This window comes from Aotus nancymaae, unplaced genomic scaffold (assembly GCF_030222135.1).
Source record: "Aotus nancymaae isolate 86718 unplaced genomic scaffold, 86718_ANA_hifiasm-v0.15.2.pri h1tg000014l, whole genome shotgun sequence".
NCBI lineage: Eukaryota > Metazoa > Chordata > Mammalia > Primates > Aotidae > Aotus > Aotus nancymaae.
In genome coordinates this window covers 103,752,054-103,765,286 of record NW_026988425.1, presented here as the reverse complement: position 1 = coordinate 103,765,286, position 13,233 = coordinate 103,752,054, and the positions used below count along the sequence as shown (strand labels likewise).

Here is a 13,233-nt window from a genome sequence, read left to right as displayed (position 1 = left end):
TATTTTTTTTTCCACTATGCTGGCCAGGCTGGTCTTGAACTCTGACCCTCAAACAATCCTCTCATTTCAGCCTCCCAAAGTACTAAGATTATAGGCATGAGCCACTGCACTTGGCCAGATAATACTTTTGAATTTTAAAAAATTAAAATGAGCTGAACATGGTGGCTCATTTCTGTAATCCCAGCCTTTTGGGAGGCAGAGGCTGGAGGATCACTTGAGGCCTGGAGTTCAAGACCAGCCTGGCCAACACAGCAAAACTCCATCTCTACTAAGAATACAAAAAAAAAAAAAAAAAGAAAACAAAAGAAAAGAAAGCTGAGTGTGGTGGAATCTCAGCTACTCAGGAGGCTGAGGCATGAGAATCAGTTGAAGCCAGGAGGCGAAGGTTGCAATGAGCCAAGATCTGTCTCAAAAACAAAAAAATTAAAATGAAGATTTAAAAATAAAAGCAATAATGGTTAAATATTTCTATGAATACAACAAAATTGATTCATCTGTATTCATTTTTTACAGGAAAATTCTATGATTTTTAGGCCGTTGGATACCTGGATTCTTATTCTTGAGCCACTAACAACTAGATGTGGAATCTTGGGGAAGTCTAAGTCTCTGAACCTTAGTAAGATGAAAATGTTAATAAATGAACACTAAAATTCTATGGATTTAATCACATATATGCTTCAATGAATATATTACCATACTTTGCCAATCTCATTTTTATGATTTCAAAAGTTGTTAAAAGGAGTTAGTCGTGTAGTACTTCTTCGTCCATTTCTGGGGCAGGGGTGACCTCAAATATAAAGGTCATGGAAAACAAGACAGATAATTCAAAATATCACCCTTTTCCTATGTTTCCATGGTGACTTTCAATACACACAACCACACAACACAATATTTCTTAAGATGCTATAATTTTTTGTTTGTATTTCTGGGTTCCTTCCTTCTTTCCTTCTCCCCTTCCTTTCCCTGCCTCCCTCCTTCCCTTCCTCCCTCTCCCACCCTCTCCCTCTCCCTCTCTCTCTCTCTCTCGCTCTCTCTCTCTCTGTCTCTCTGTCTCTCTCTCTCTCTTTCTGATGGAGTTTTACACCAAGCTGGAGTGTAATGGCGTGATCTTGTTTCGCTGCAACCTCTGCCTCCCGTTCCTGCTCAACCTCTCCCTCTGCAACCACTAGTCTCCCAGGAGACTAGTGCAAGCTAGTCTCCTGCCTCAGCCTCTTGAGTAGCTGAGATTACAGGTTCCTGCCACCTTGCTTGGCTAATTTTTGTATTTTTAGTAGAGACAGGTTTTCACCATGTTGGTCAGGCTGGTCCCAAACTCCTGACCTCAGGTGCTTCACCTGCCTCGGCCTCCCAAAGTGCTGGGATTACAGGCATGAACGAGTGCACCTGGCCACATGTCTGTTTTCCTGTAGTTTGTGAGCTGCTGGGATGGGTATAAGGGCAGGATGCATCTCCCTGGTGCCATGCACTGACTTCACTATATAGTACGTGATTAATCATTCACTGAAGAGATCAACTGAAATAAAGGGCATTTGTGTAAAAATATTCTTTGTTTTTGTTTTTTGAGATGGAGTCTCACTCTGTCACCCAGGCTGGAGTGCAGTGGTGCACTCTTGGCTCACTGCAACCTCTGCCTCCCAGGTTCTAGCGATTCTCCTGCCTCAGCTTCCCAAGGAGCTAGGATTACAGGTGTGTGCCACCACGCCCAGCTAATTTTTGTATTTTTTTTTTAGTAGAGACGGGGTTTCATCATGTTGGCCAGGCTGGTCTTGAACTCCTGACTTCAAGTGATCTACTCACCTCAGCCTCCCAAAGTGCTGGGATTATAGGCATGTGCCACCATGCCTGGCCTGTGTAAAAATATTCTGATCTAAGGATGACTAATCTTGTGATTGATAACTTGAACTCTTGTCTTTTTTCTTTATCATTTAGATTAGAATTTTCATTGATCTGTGACATTCCTTAATCACAACAATTTTAGGAAATCTTGTTAATTTTTATAAACTTTATTGGCTTTCAGGTTGTTGCCAAATTAATTAGACCAACAAGAAAAAAAGAGCAGGTGTTATGGTAGTATGGGTCAAAAGCTTTTGCTCTTTCTGATTGTGATGTCTTCAGCCCATTCTGGGAGATGAGGTGGGAAGATGTGAGGAGCTCAACATAGTCATGGTCCAACTGCGGACTGGAGTACTCTTGTAGAAAAATCTCACCTGAAGTCCTTGTCTTAGTGAGGCTAGGCCAGGCCATGAATGAGAACTAGGGACCACCCCATTCTCACTGTTGTCTTATATGCCCTCTCAATTAAACACACACTCTCCACCCAAGGAAAAGCAAAGGAAAGTGACAAAGGGCTCATGGATTTAATTCCAACTATAAACTACAGTGTTTCCTTGTCCTCTTCCCTCTTGAGTCTTTCTACTGCCCAGTGGGTCTAAGAGTAGCCACTGGCTCAAAGGCATTCTAACAGCAGTGCCCTAAAACCAACCCTTGAACCTCTCATAGAAAACAAGAAGTTATCACAGTGTAATTTATATATGCCTTCTTCATAGAGACTCAAAACACATTTTAAGCATTTATAAATATATTAGGAAATTTTAAAAATGAGATTGCTAAACAAAAATAGATTTCAAATAACAATGAAAGTAGAATATAATTATGAAAGAGCATACCGCAGTACCCTGGGGTTCCACATACTGTCTTCATGAGCACTTGATGTTCCACAATTTTAGAGAGTCCAAAATCAGCTAACAACACAAGAAAAACATTTAATGAAGCACATCTTTTCTCAGTTTATATTAGATGACAGAATATTTCTGTTATTCAAAAACAGAACTAACTTATTTATCTATTTGTTTGCTTTTGTATTTCATGGTGGGGTGAAGGTGGGTGGGAACAAGACACCCAAGAAGTAGCTAAATAAATTAATTCAAGTGTTTCTTTAAATGGGAGAAAAATATGACTTCCAAATACATTTACAAATAAATCTGTATTTAATCTTTGTTCTTCTGTACATTCCCAGGTTTCAGCAAATAAGCTATTTTTTTTCTTAAAGTAATAGTTGTAATAGTAATATTTTGTTTAATGTTATTAATTCTGAAATTTATGTAACAGTAACTCTAAGGGGCAATACAGAATTAGTGATATAATACAGAATCTTTAATTTATCAACAGAGAGGAGAAAAAATAGACTTTCATTAGTGTCACGAGAATTACAGAAATATCAAAAGGTTTATTTGGCTTGAAAATAAATGTCAGTCCCTAATGTATTTCACTCATAAGAATTTACTCTCACATGAAGACTATATGACTTTTTTTGTAAAAATCCTTTTTATTTATTTCTCAGAATATTACCTAGGTAAAATATTATCAAAAGTTGCTACCATTACAATTTGCTGAGCTACATCTCTGGCACTCGGGAAACATCAGGAAACCATTCAAGGCCACTCTTCAAGAGAGGCAGGTGCAGAATGAATTCCATTTTAGACTTCAAAGATAAACCCACATTTCCTGGCAGGTGCCTGATCCTTATCAGTGAAAGCAGCAGGAAGCCCTTCAGAAAGAAAACCTCTCCTGCCTAAATTAGTATCTATCCATCCATTTAAAGAAATTGCTTTAAGGATTAAATCTTTGAAAGCGATGTTAAAGGAAATGGAAACTGCCTGCTGTCCACTGCCTTACAGGAGTGATTATGAGAACAAGCTGGCTGCCCAACAGGACTTTCAGGATTTTTTCCTTAGGTTCTTGCATTCATAAAGCACATTATGTTGTCTGAGCTCTTCCCTGATATGAACAACTTAGTTGTTAAAGGTGTTAACATCTGTAAATGCAGGGAACTTGGCAGATTAGCATGATAAGGACAGCACCAGAAGAGCAATAACCTTCAGAGGATTTCACGCAGATCGCACCAGCGAGAATTCATCGAAAATTAAGTTGAAAATATTTTTTGACATGAAGATTTACTTTGGAAGAGACATGGAAAGTAACAATTATTATTATTATTTTTTTTTTCTAAAGTGCGAAAGGTTTCTTTGGGTAGATCAAAATTTCCCAAAGTTCATCTTTGTAGTTTTTCAAAATGCATATTCGTTTAAAAAAAAAAAAACAAAAAACTTATAGAATATGATATTTCAGTTTACATGTTAACAGTTTTAAGGTTCTGGAAAGTCCTGTAGAAATAAAAATCTTGTTTAACTTTTTAAAAGTTGGCATTTCCTAACTTATTTGCTCAGTCATAGCATTTCTGTGAATTGCTCCCACCCTTATTCATCCTGCTGAGAAACCAGTGTTCTGTGGAGTGCATTTTGGGAAAGGCGGATCTTAATTCATCTTTGTTCATATAAACAAGTGATTCAAAGCCTAGCCTCACTAATATGCACTAAACATTTTACGTCAAAGTTCTTTGTTACCTAAAATTAAGCTCTAAGCAATCTGTGGAATAAAAGTTAAGATCTCCAAAAAAGGTTACGTTTTCTATCATTTTGCTCACTATAAACTTATTTACAAAATGCTAGGTAATCTCCTGAGGTCCTTGTCATTTCTAAGCTGATTTCTTTTTGTGCCCAGCAACAGAACACTAACTTCTAGGTAATAATTTTCAGATAAACATTCTAGGAAAGAGCACAAACTTCCCGAACAACACATTATTCCTTTACAGGTATCAAATATTCAGGAAAACTGAATGGTTGTAAAACTACATGGAGCAATATTTAAAATTCCACACAGTAACATTTTTCTGCTCTGGGAAAGGGGGGTCACAAAACACTAAGAAATGTTCTCACCAATTTTGAGTGGAGCATCTGGGGCTGGAGTTGCATAGAGAAGATTCTCTGGTTTGAGATCACGATGGACAATCCCATTTTCATGTAGATACTAAAGAGGGAAAATAATGAAATAGCATTTGTGTAACTCTATTTATGGTTCGAATGTCTATACTTAATCTTTTAAGAACTGTAAGTTATGTGATTCAAGAACACACATATTATGACTTAAAAATAAATACCATAGCCAGGCATGGTGGCTCACACCTGTAATCTCAGCACTTTGGGAGGCCGAGGCGGGTGGATCATGAGGTCAGGAGTTCGAGACCAGCCTGACCAACATGGTGAAACATTGTCTCTACTAAAAATACAAAAATTAGCTGGGTGTGGTGGCGTGTGCCTGTAATCCGAGTTACTCGGGAGGCTGTGGCAGGAGAATCGCTTGAATCAGGGAGGTGGAGGTTGCAGTAAGCTGAGATTGTACCACTGCAAGACTCCATCTCAAATAAATAAATAAATACCATAAAGGAAAATCTGTTTTAAACTGTATACATTAAATAATACCTTATAAATAGTTACCTAAATGTGATGCAATTTAAATTGTATAGAATCTTTTCCCAGAATGAAATATTTATTCCTCAGCTAATATTAATTACAGTCCTCTTCATGCATATTAGTGTGTCAACTGGAATTGGCTAATTATTGTAACAAAGTCAAGGTGCTGTATATTGAAATTTATCTGGCTTATTACCTGTAACACATAATTGCATGTATGATCTTATAAACTCATATAGCAAAGGTTTCATAATTATTGCCTGAACAGACATTTAGATGTGAGTAGTTCTTATAGAAAACTATCCTTAATAAGACAACTATCCTTAATAAGACAAATACTGTTTGATAATGAAGGATGTACTCATAGGCTCTTCTGAGAATTAGTAAATCTAACTTTCAATACAGATGTTGAAAGTTGTATTTGAGATGAATTTTCAAGATCACATCTAGCAACTTCATTCATTATATTGTATTTTAAATTATTTTGTAAAATTATGTGTAAACAACATATTCTCATTGTAAATGCTGAAGTCCTACCTGACTTCCTTTTCCCCAGTTCCAGTCCCCTCTTCAAAAGTAATCACTCATCAGTTGGAAACGTTTTTTCCCCGAAAGTTTATATGAACATTTTTCTATGCATTTACAAATGAGTATATGTACACTGGGCTAGATTCACTAATGCATAGAAAAAGGATTCTATGCTTTTATTAGTTAATCTAGGCTTGGAGTCACTTATACAAACAGATTTCTTTACAGATGTTAAATACTCAGGACATCTGTATTTGTATTACATTAGTTCATGCCTGTAATACCAGCACTTTGGTAGGCTGAGGTGGAAGAATTATTTGAGTCCAGGAGTTAGAGACCAGTCTGGGTAACATATCAAGAACCCACCTCTATGAAAAATTTTAAAAAGCCAGAGATGTTGCTGCATGCCTTGTAGTTCTAGTTACTCTGGAGGCTGAGGTGGGAGGTAACTTGAGCCCAGGAGGTCAAGGCTTCAGTGAGCCATGATCCTGCAACTGCACCACAGCCTGGGTGCTAGAGCAAGATCTTGTCTCATAGGAAAACAAAAACAAAAACCAAACCAAAACAAAAGAACACACACACACACACACACACACACACACACACACACACACACAAGGTAATATCCCTGGTTTCCTCCATTTTCCTACTTAAATATATTATAATATAATTTTATGTGGCTTTTTTTCTGCTTAACGAAATACCTTTGAAGGCTTACCCTCATATCACTTTAGTGTATTCTATTTAATTCTTGCATCTTGTATCATAATTAATTTACTTATTCATTTTTAATTGACCTTCAAGTTGTTTTCAATTTTTAAGAAGTTACAAGTAATACAATATAAACATTCTGGCACTTGAATATTTGAGTGTTTCTGTCATATTTGAGTATTTTTCTAGGACAGATACCTGGAAGCAGGTCCAGTTGTGAAGTCAAAAGACATACAGCGTTTTTATTTTAATACATATTTCAAAATCACTCTCCCAAAAGCCTCCATCAATTTTCACTCACACAAACAATGTATGCATATATGTTAATATCGTTGCTAAATCTATATTTTTAACTTTTGCTAAGCTGGAGTGCAAAGATTGTATCTTAAGTTTGGTTTAATTTATCTTTCTCTGTTTACTAGTTTAGTTGAGCTTCTCTTCATATGCTTCTTGGTCAATCAGTTTTCCTCTTCCATGAATTTCCTGTTCATAACATTTGCCATGTTTCTGTTGGTTTAAGAGAAAGTTCCCAGTGTGCTGTTCTCTCTCCTTTCCTACCTCATGCCGGAAGGCAAGGAGTCCTTTATAATTAAGCCAAGTAAGGGGGGTTGGGGAGGTACAGCTTCAAGATCACTTAGTGATTTGGGGAAACAGATAACTGGCTCATGCATGAAAATGGAAAGAATAGCGGATAGTTGGAGCAGCTGAATGTGGAGAGGGCCTCAGGGAGATTCAGCTACTCTCTAATAATAGCTGGATGTACATTTCTCATGGGCCCACTGTGGACTCTACAAGAAGGAATTAGACATGAGTCTCCATGAAAAGACTCTTCATTGGGGTGTTTCCAGCCAGGGGATGCCATCTTAGCATCACAAAAAGCAGAGCATGAGGGTAGTGACAGTGGCACCTGAGGCTCTTATGTGTTTTAAACACTTACTATATTCTAAGCTCTATTTTAAATACCTTATACCTGTTGACTCATTTAATCTTCACAACAGCTCTATCCAGTAAGTCATCTAATATTTGTTTCTAAATGAGGAAACTGAGGCAACAAGAGGCTAAGAAATCTGTACAGTATCACAACTAGATACTAGAGTTGGGATTCAGACTCAGATATTTGGCTGTAGACCACATACCCTTGCCTATTACATAATTCCCAAGGAGATGCTCAATGAACATTTGTTACATGACTGATTAGGGGAAGGGGACAAAATAAAAATAACAATGAAGGAAAAGAGGGGAGGATACTGGAAAGGAAAGGTAATGAAAGTACGAAGAGAAACAAGAGAACGATAGAGGACCATGCTCTACCATGAACGATACCTAGGGAAAACATGCGGCATCCCCAAGAAGGAAGAGACTATCCTGATGTAAGCTGAGTTTGAAGGGGGAAATAGATAGAATATCTCATATAGTAGCCTTGGAACATATCTAAGAATTGCATAGTTTGGGAACAATACAACATACTGATTTTTTTTCCCCTAATCTTACCCAATTTAGAAACTTTATTGCTTTGAGAAGAAAAAGACACTAGACATAGGAACACAGTAACAATGACAAATAAAATGATCTGGTAAGTTTTGTTTAGCAAAGAACTAATTACATGAAGATCCTCACTAAATGTTGTTCTGGCTGTCTTGAAAAGAAAAGGTGGTTGTTGTGTTCTAAGTACAAGTTAAACAACAACAACAAAAAACAACAAAAAAGAAAACATCATTTGGCACTCCATAAAGAAGAACTAGACTGGATAAAAGAAGGAAAGTTTGGAGAAAAGTACTAGAACGAGGTGCTATGCACTACCAAAGGAACAAACTTTAAAACAAAACAAAGCAATTAAATGCTAAACATCATGATCTTGGCTTTTACAAAGACATGCAGAGATAATTTGCTATACATACTTGGTATAGAAAGATTATCAAAAGTCATGATACATTCATATATAGAGAGAGAGAGTAGGGGGAGACATTTAAACATATCTGACTGATAAAATGTCAGGAGTCACTATTTAATTTTTGTTTAGATTCCCTGATCAACTTTGACCAATAGAATTTCTAACCTTTACCTCAAGTTAGGAAGATATGAAGAAGGAAAACATGAAGTATGATTTTTCTCACCCCCCCTCCCAAAAAAAGACAAACATTAGAAGATCAACACTCTTTTAGAGTATATGTTCTCAAACTTTTCCGTCTCGGTAATCCTTTACATTAAAAAAATGTTGGGAACCCCAAAGAATTTTTGTTTATGTGAATTATATCAAGCATGATTTACAATAGTAGTTAAAATGAAAATTAATTAAATTAATAAATTAAAATGCCTATTTTTTTTATTTTTTATTTTGAAAGAAAGAAAGAAAAAGAATAAAGAAGAGGAGGAAAAAGGAAGAGAGAGAGAGAGAGAGAGAGAGAATGGGAGTATTGCTTTCTTGCCCAGGCTAGAATGCAATTTAGTAATGGGTATTGAAAACCTCTTTTCCAATAATTATACTTGATGTAAACAGGAAGGAATAAGGGAAGAAAATAACAAACGAGCAGCCAACCAATATTTCATTTAAACCTATGAAATGCTATGCGATTACTGAGGAGTGATTTACTTCCAATTATGTAGTCACTTATGGAATAGGTGTGAGGTGGTAATGTATGTTTTATGTATTTGAAGTGGAGAGTTCTATAAATGTTTATTAAGTTTACTTGTTCCGGGTCTGAGTTCAAATCCTGGATGTCCTTGTTAATTTTCTGTCTCGTTGATCTATAAAATCGTTAGCTCTTCTTGTTACATTGATCCTTTTGCCATTATGTAATGTCCTTCTTTGCCTCTTTTGCTCTTTGTTACTTTAAAGTCTACTTTATCAGAGGCGAGAATTGCATCTCCTGCTTTTTATTTGTTTATTTTTACTCTCTGATTGGTTGATAAATCTTCCTCCTTCTCTTTGTTTTGAGTCTTTGTGTATCGTTGCATGTGAGATGGGTCTGGATGCAGCATAGCAATGGGTTTTGGCTTTTTATCCAATTAGAATATATATAACTTTAATACTAGCATTTGATGCTAGCTGGCTGTTTTGCCCTTTAGTTAGTGTAAATTTTTCGTTGTGTTAATGTTCTTTTCTTTTTGATGTATTTTTGGAAAGGCTGATATTGGTTGTTCCTTTATATGTATAGTGCTTCTTTCAGAAGCTCTTGTAATACATGCATGACATTGCTTATTAAAATATTTAAAATATAGCATTGAAAATATTAAATATATTTAACATTGTAAGATATCTTAAAATGTGCTAAAATATACATAAAATAAAAATATATTTTCTAAAATAAAAAATTAGTGAGTAAAGTGCTTTTCTTTCAGTTTTGCAAATTTCATTAATTTCTGGCTTAACAAAAAACAGCTAGACTTTCACATCTGCTTCTGCATTGTCTAGTATAAAATCACATACCATGTAGCCTCTGAAAAATTCCATTGTCCTCTCATAAGAAGAGATGCCTTCATACACACACACACACACACACACACACACACACACACACACACACACATTTTATTAGATGCAGTCTGTTGCCCAGACTGGAGTGCAGTGCCACGATCTCAGCTTACTGCAATCTCTGCCTCCTGGGTTCAAGTGATCCCTCTGCCTCAGACTCTTGAGTACCTGGGGCTACAGGCTCGTGCCACCACACCCAGCTAATTTTCTATGTATTTTTATTAGAGACAGGGTTTCTCCACATTCGTCAGGTTGGTCTCTTAACTCCTGACCTCAGATGATCCACCTGCCTCGGCCTCCCAAAGTGCTAGGATTATAGGCATGAGCCACGGCGCCTGGCTGAGATGCCTTCAGATTATGATTAAATAATTTTGACATCACAGAACCCCCTAACAGGATATCAGGATCCTCCAGGGATGCCTAGACTAGACTAGACTTTCAAAACTGCTATCTTAGAGCATTTGAAGACACAAAACTGCTATCTTAGAGCATGTAAAGACACAAAAAGATCAGTTTAAAGAGCCAAGTAATAGGCATGCTTCCCTGTACTTTAAAATTGAAGTTTAAATGAAATATATACTTCTAATCTCATCAAGCACTAATCTCATTAATTGAAAAGAGGTTTCAATAATACTAAATAACCAAATTTAGACATGTTTACCTCTCCCTTCATCTATCTGACTTTTGATTCATTTTTCTACTTTAATAGAAATTTTATATGCATTTTTCATTTAATTTGCCACAAATCTTCTACCCAAGATGATGCAATATAACTTATAAATAGAATATGTCATATATGTATTTCTTCACTTATGAAAAGGTCTCAGTGAAATAGGTACTGTATGCATTTATAGTTTACAGTAAGAAAGTTTAGGTGTTACAAAGAAACAGTTTGTGGTGATTAGAATTTGAAACATTCTTACTATAGTTTTGTCAACTGTATAACAAAGAATTTCTAAAATAAATAATATTTGTCATTGATAAACAGTTGCACTTCCAGTCTTGTTATTTTGTTTATGCTCAGTTCTCTGGGGATTTCCTGTAGTTCTTCAGGAGCCACCCCTTAGTGCTGCTTGGACCTCATCCCATGTCCCCCTGACTCCTGAGTCAAGGTCCTGGTCTCCTGCTTTCTCTTTACTTCTTCCTCTCCATTTCTTCTTTCTTCCCTTTCATCATGTCAATATGCTCTAGACTAGGAGCTACAGTCATCAAAAAGAAACAAGAAAAAGAAAGTAACCACTACCTCCATATTCTCTCAAACCCACATATTCCCAGCTTTCTTTGGCTATACTCAATTATTTCCTACTCTAGTCAGCCAATTTCCTGAAAATGTAGTCTTCCCTCATTTTTGTTTCTTCATCACACTATAATCTTATTTTTGTCCAATACCCACCTTCTGACTATTTTTCTCAACCCATTTGACATCTGACCACATTGACTAGTCTCTCCTCCAGACTCTCATAGGCCACTGTTCTTGGCATCAGTGGCCTGGTTTTCCCAACTCCTCTGTTCTCCTTTCAGCCTCCTTCCCAGTCTCCATGTCTTTAACTTGCTTAGGATCGTCTGCTTTTTCTGTATTTCAAACCATATTTTGAGAAACCATCCAAAATGAGCTCATCCAAACCACAAATGAGAAATCCCTTATCCCATTGTGTCCCAAATCTCGACTGCCTGCCTAAACTTCTCTGTAGCTCTGGACTCCACACAACTTTCTACTTTACATTGCATTGGAATGTTTCATTGGTGTTCCAGTCTCAACATTTCTAAAACTGAACTCGTAGTTTACGCTACATCTGCTTCTTCTGTAACTGTATTTCCAGTCCTTACAAATAACACCATCCAATTGACCAAGCCAGAAACCTGGATTCATCCTATTCCTTCATTTCCTTTATTTGACACACCCAATCCATGATGATATATAGGCTCTCCCTCCTTACTGGCTCATGTATCCCCACCTCTTCTTGCTTACTGCCTTTCCTCCAGCCAGGCCACTAGCATGTTTTCCCTCTTAATTACTCTAATAACCAGCTAAGCTGTCAGCTTCCCAATTTCCAGCATTACCCTCCTCCAGTTCCTGCTTCTCACGGCCACAAGAGTAGACAGATCTAGTCATAGCACCCCCTTGCTTAAAACCTTCAGTATCTTTCCACAATTTTCAGCATGCAGGGCAGCAGCAATGTTGTATTTGATTGTGTAGCTCTTGAGCAGGGATCACAAACTCTCAAGGGGCAAGAAAAATACCCTAAAAAACATGAAGGAAGTAGGCATGGAGTAAAATAAAAGGGAAACATTAGAAAGTTGTAGGGACTGTGCCTGCTTGTGGAGACAGCATGACCCTTTAAGAGGCAATGGCTACTCTGGTTCAGCCAACTGTGGTCAGGTGGGGATGCAGACCCCATGTTGTTAGATCTTCTTATTTTTCAAGGTGAGACAGAAATTAAGACTCTTTTGATGTAAAATATTCAAAAATTTAAATGTTGGTGACTAAGTTGAAAAATGTTAAACCCTGAATAGGCCAAACAAAATACTGCAGTCTGTAATTTTGCTTTAAAATTTAAAAGTGACCTGGGCACTCAGTAGATGCCCAATAAACATTTGTTAAATGTATGAATAAATAAATGACTATTTTTTGACTCTATTTCCTAAATTGAAGGTTTATAATTTGTTCTCCAAGTCTTCTCTTTTGCTCTAAACTCTTTGAGCACATTTGTCTACTCTCTTTCCCTCTGCTACTTTTTATAGCATTAAAAAATATACGAATGTAAAAAAAATTGTGATAAAATTATGATTAATTTAAAATTTTTTATATACAATTTAACACTTATGTATTACTTGGATAATTTTTTCGCAATAAATTTTCTTTAACTGGCAGGCATTTCATATATTTGTTTATCCTGAATACCACACATTTGCTACAAATGATGTGATTTGAATATGACAGATACAGGGTACATTTAGCTAGCAACTATGTCTATTCTCATATTAACTAAAAATATTATGTAATTATATTGCTAGCAGGTTAAGATTTAAAGATCATTCCATGATAATATCTTAAAAGGATTTTCAATTCAATGTTGTTTCTTAAGCTCCAGGATATTTATACAACTCATATCCAGTTGGATGTCTCGGAGGCATGTTAACTTCATCATGTCCAAAGCTGCACTCTCAACCTCACTGCCCTCTTCCAGTTTCTTCCACCTGAAAATGTGGTCT

At 36.5% G+C, this 13,233-nt stretch overlaps 1 protein-coding gene across 4 annotated transcripts in view; it reads right to left on the bottom strand.

Annotated features, from left to right (window-relative positions):
* Positions 1-13,233, bottom strand: part of CAMK4 (calcium/calmodulin dependent protein kinase IV) — a 253,623-nt gene that overhangs the window by 32,455 nt on the left and 207,935 nt on the right. For all 4 annotated transcript variants that reach the window (XM_012473933.3, XM_064376208.1, XM_012473934.3 and 1 more), the window contains exons 6-7: positions 4,776-4,866; positions 2,667-2,741 (exon numbers count right to left, since the gene is read on the bottom strand). In XM_012473933.3, the coding sequence (XP_012329356.2) occupies positions 2,667-2,741; positions 4,776-4,866 (166 nt within the window). The remainder of the gene's footprint in view (positions 1-2,666; positions 2,742-4,775; positions 4,867-13,233) is intronic.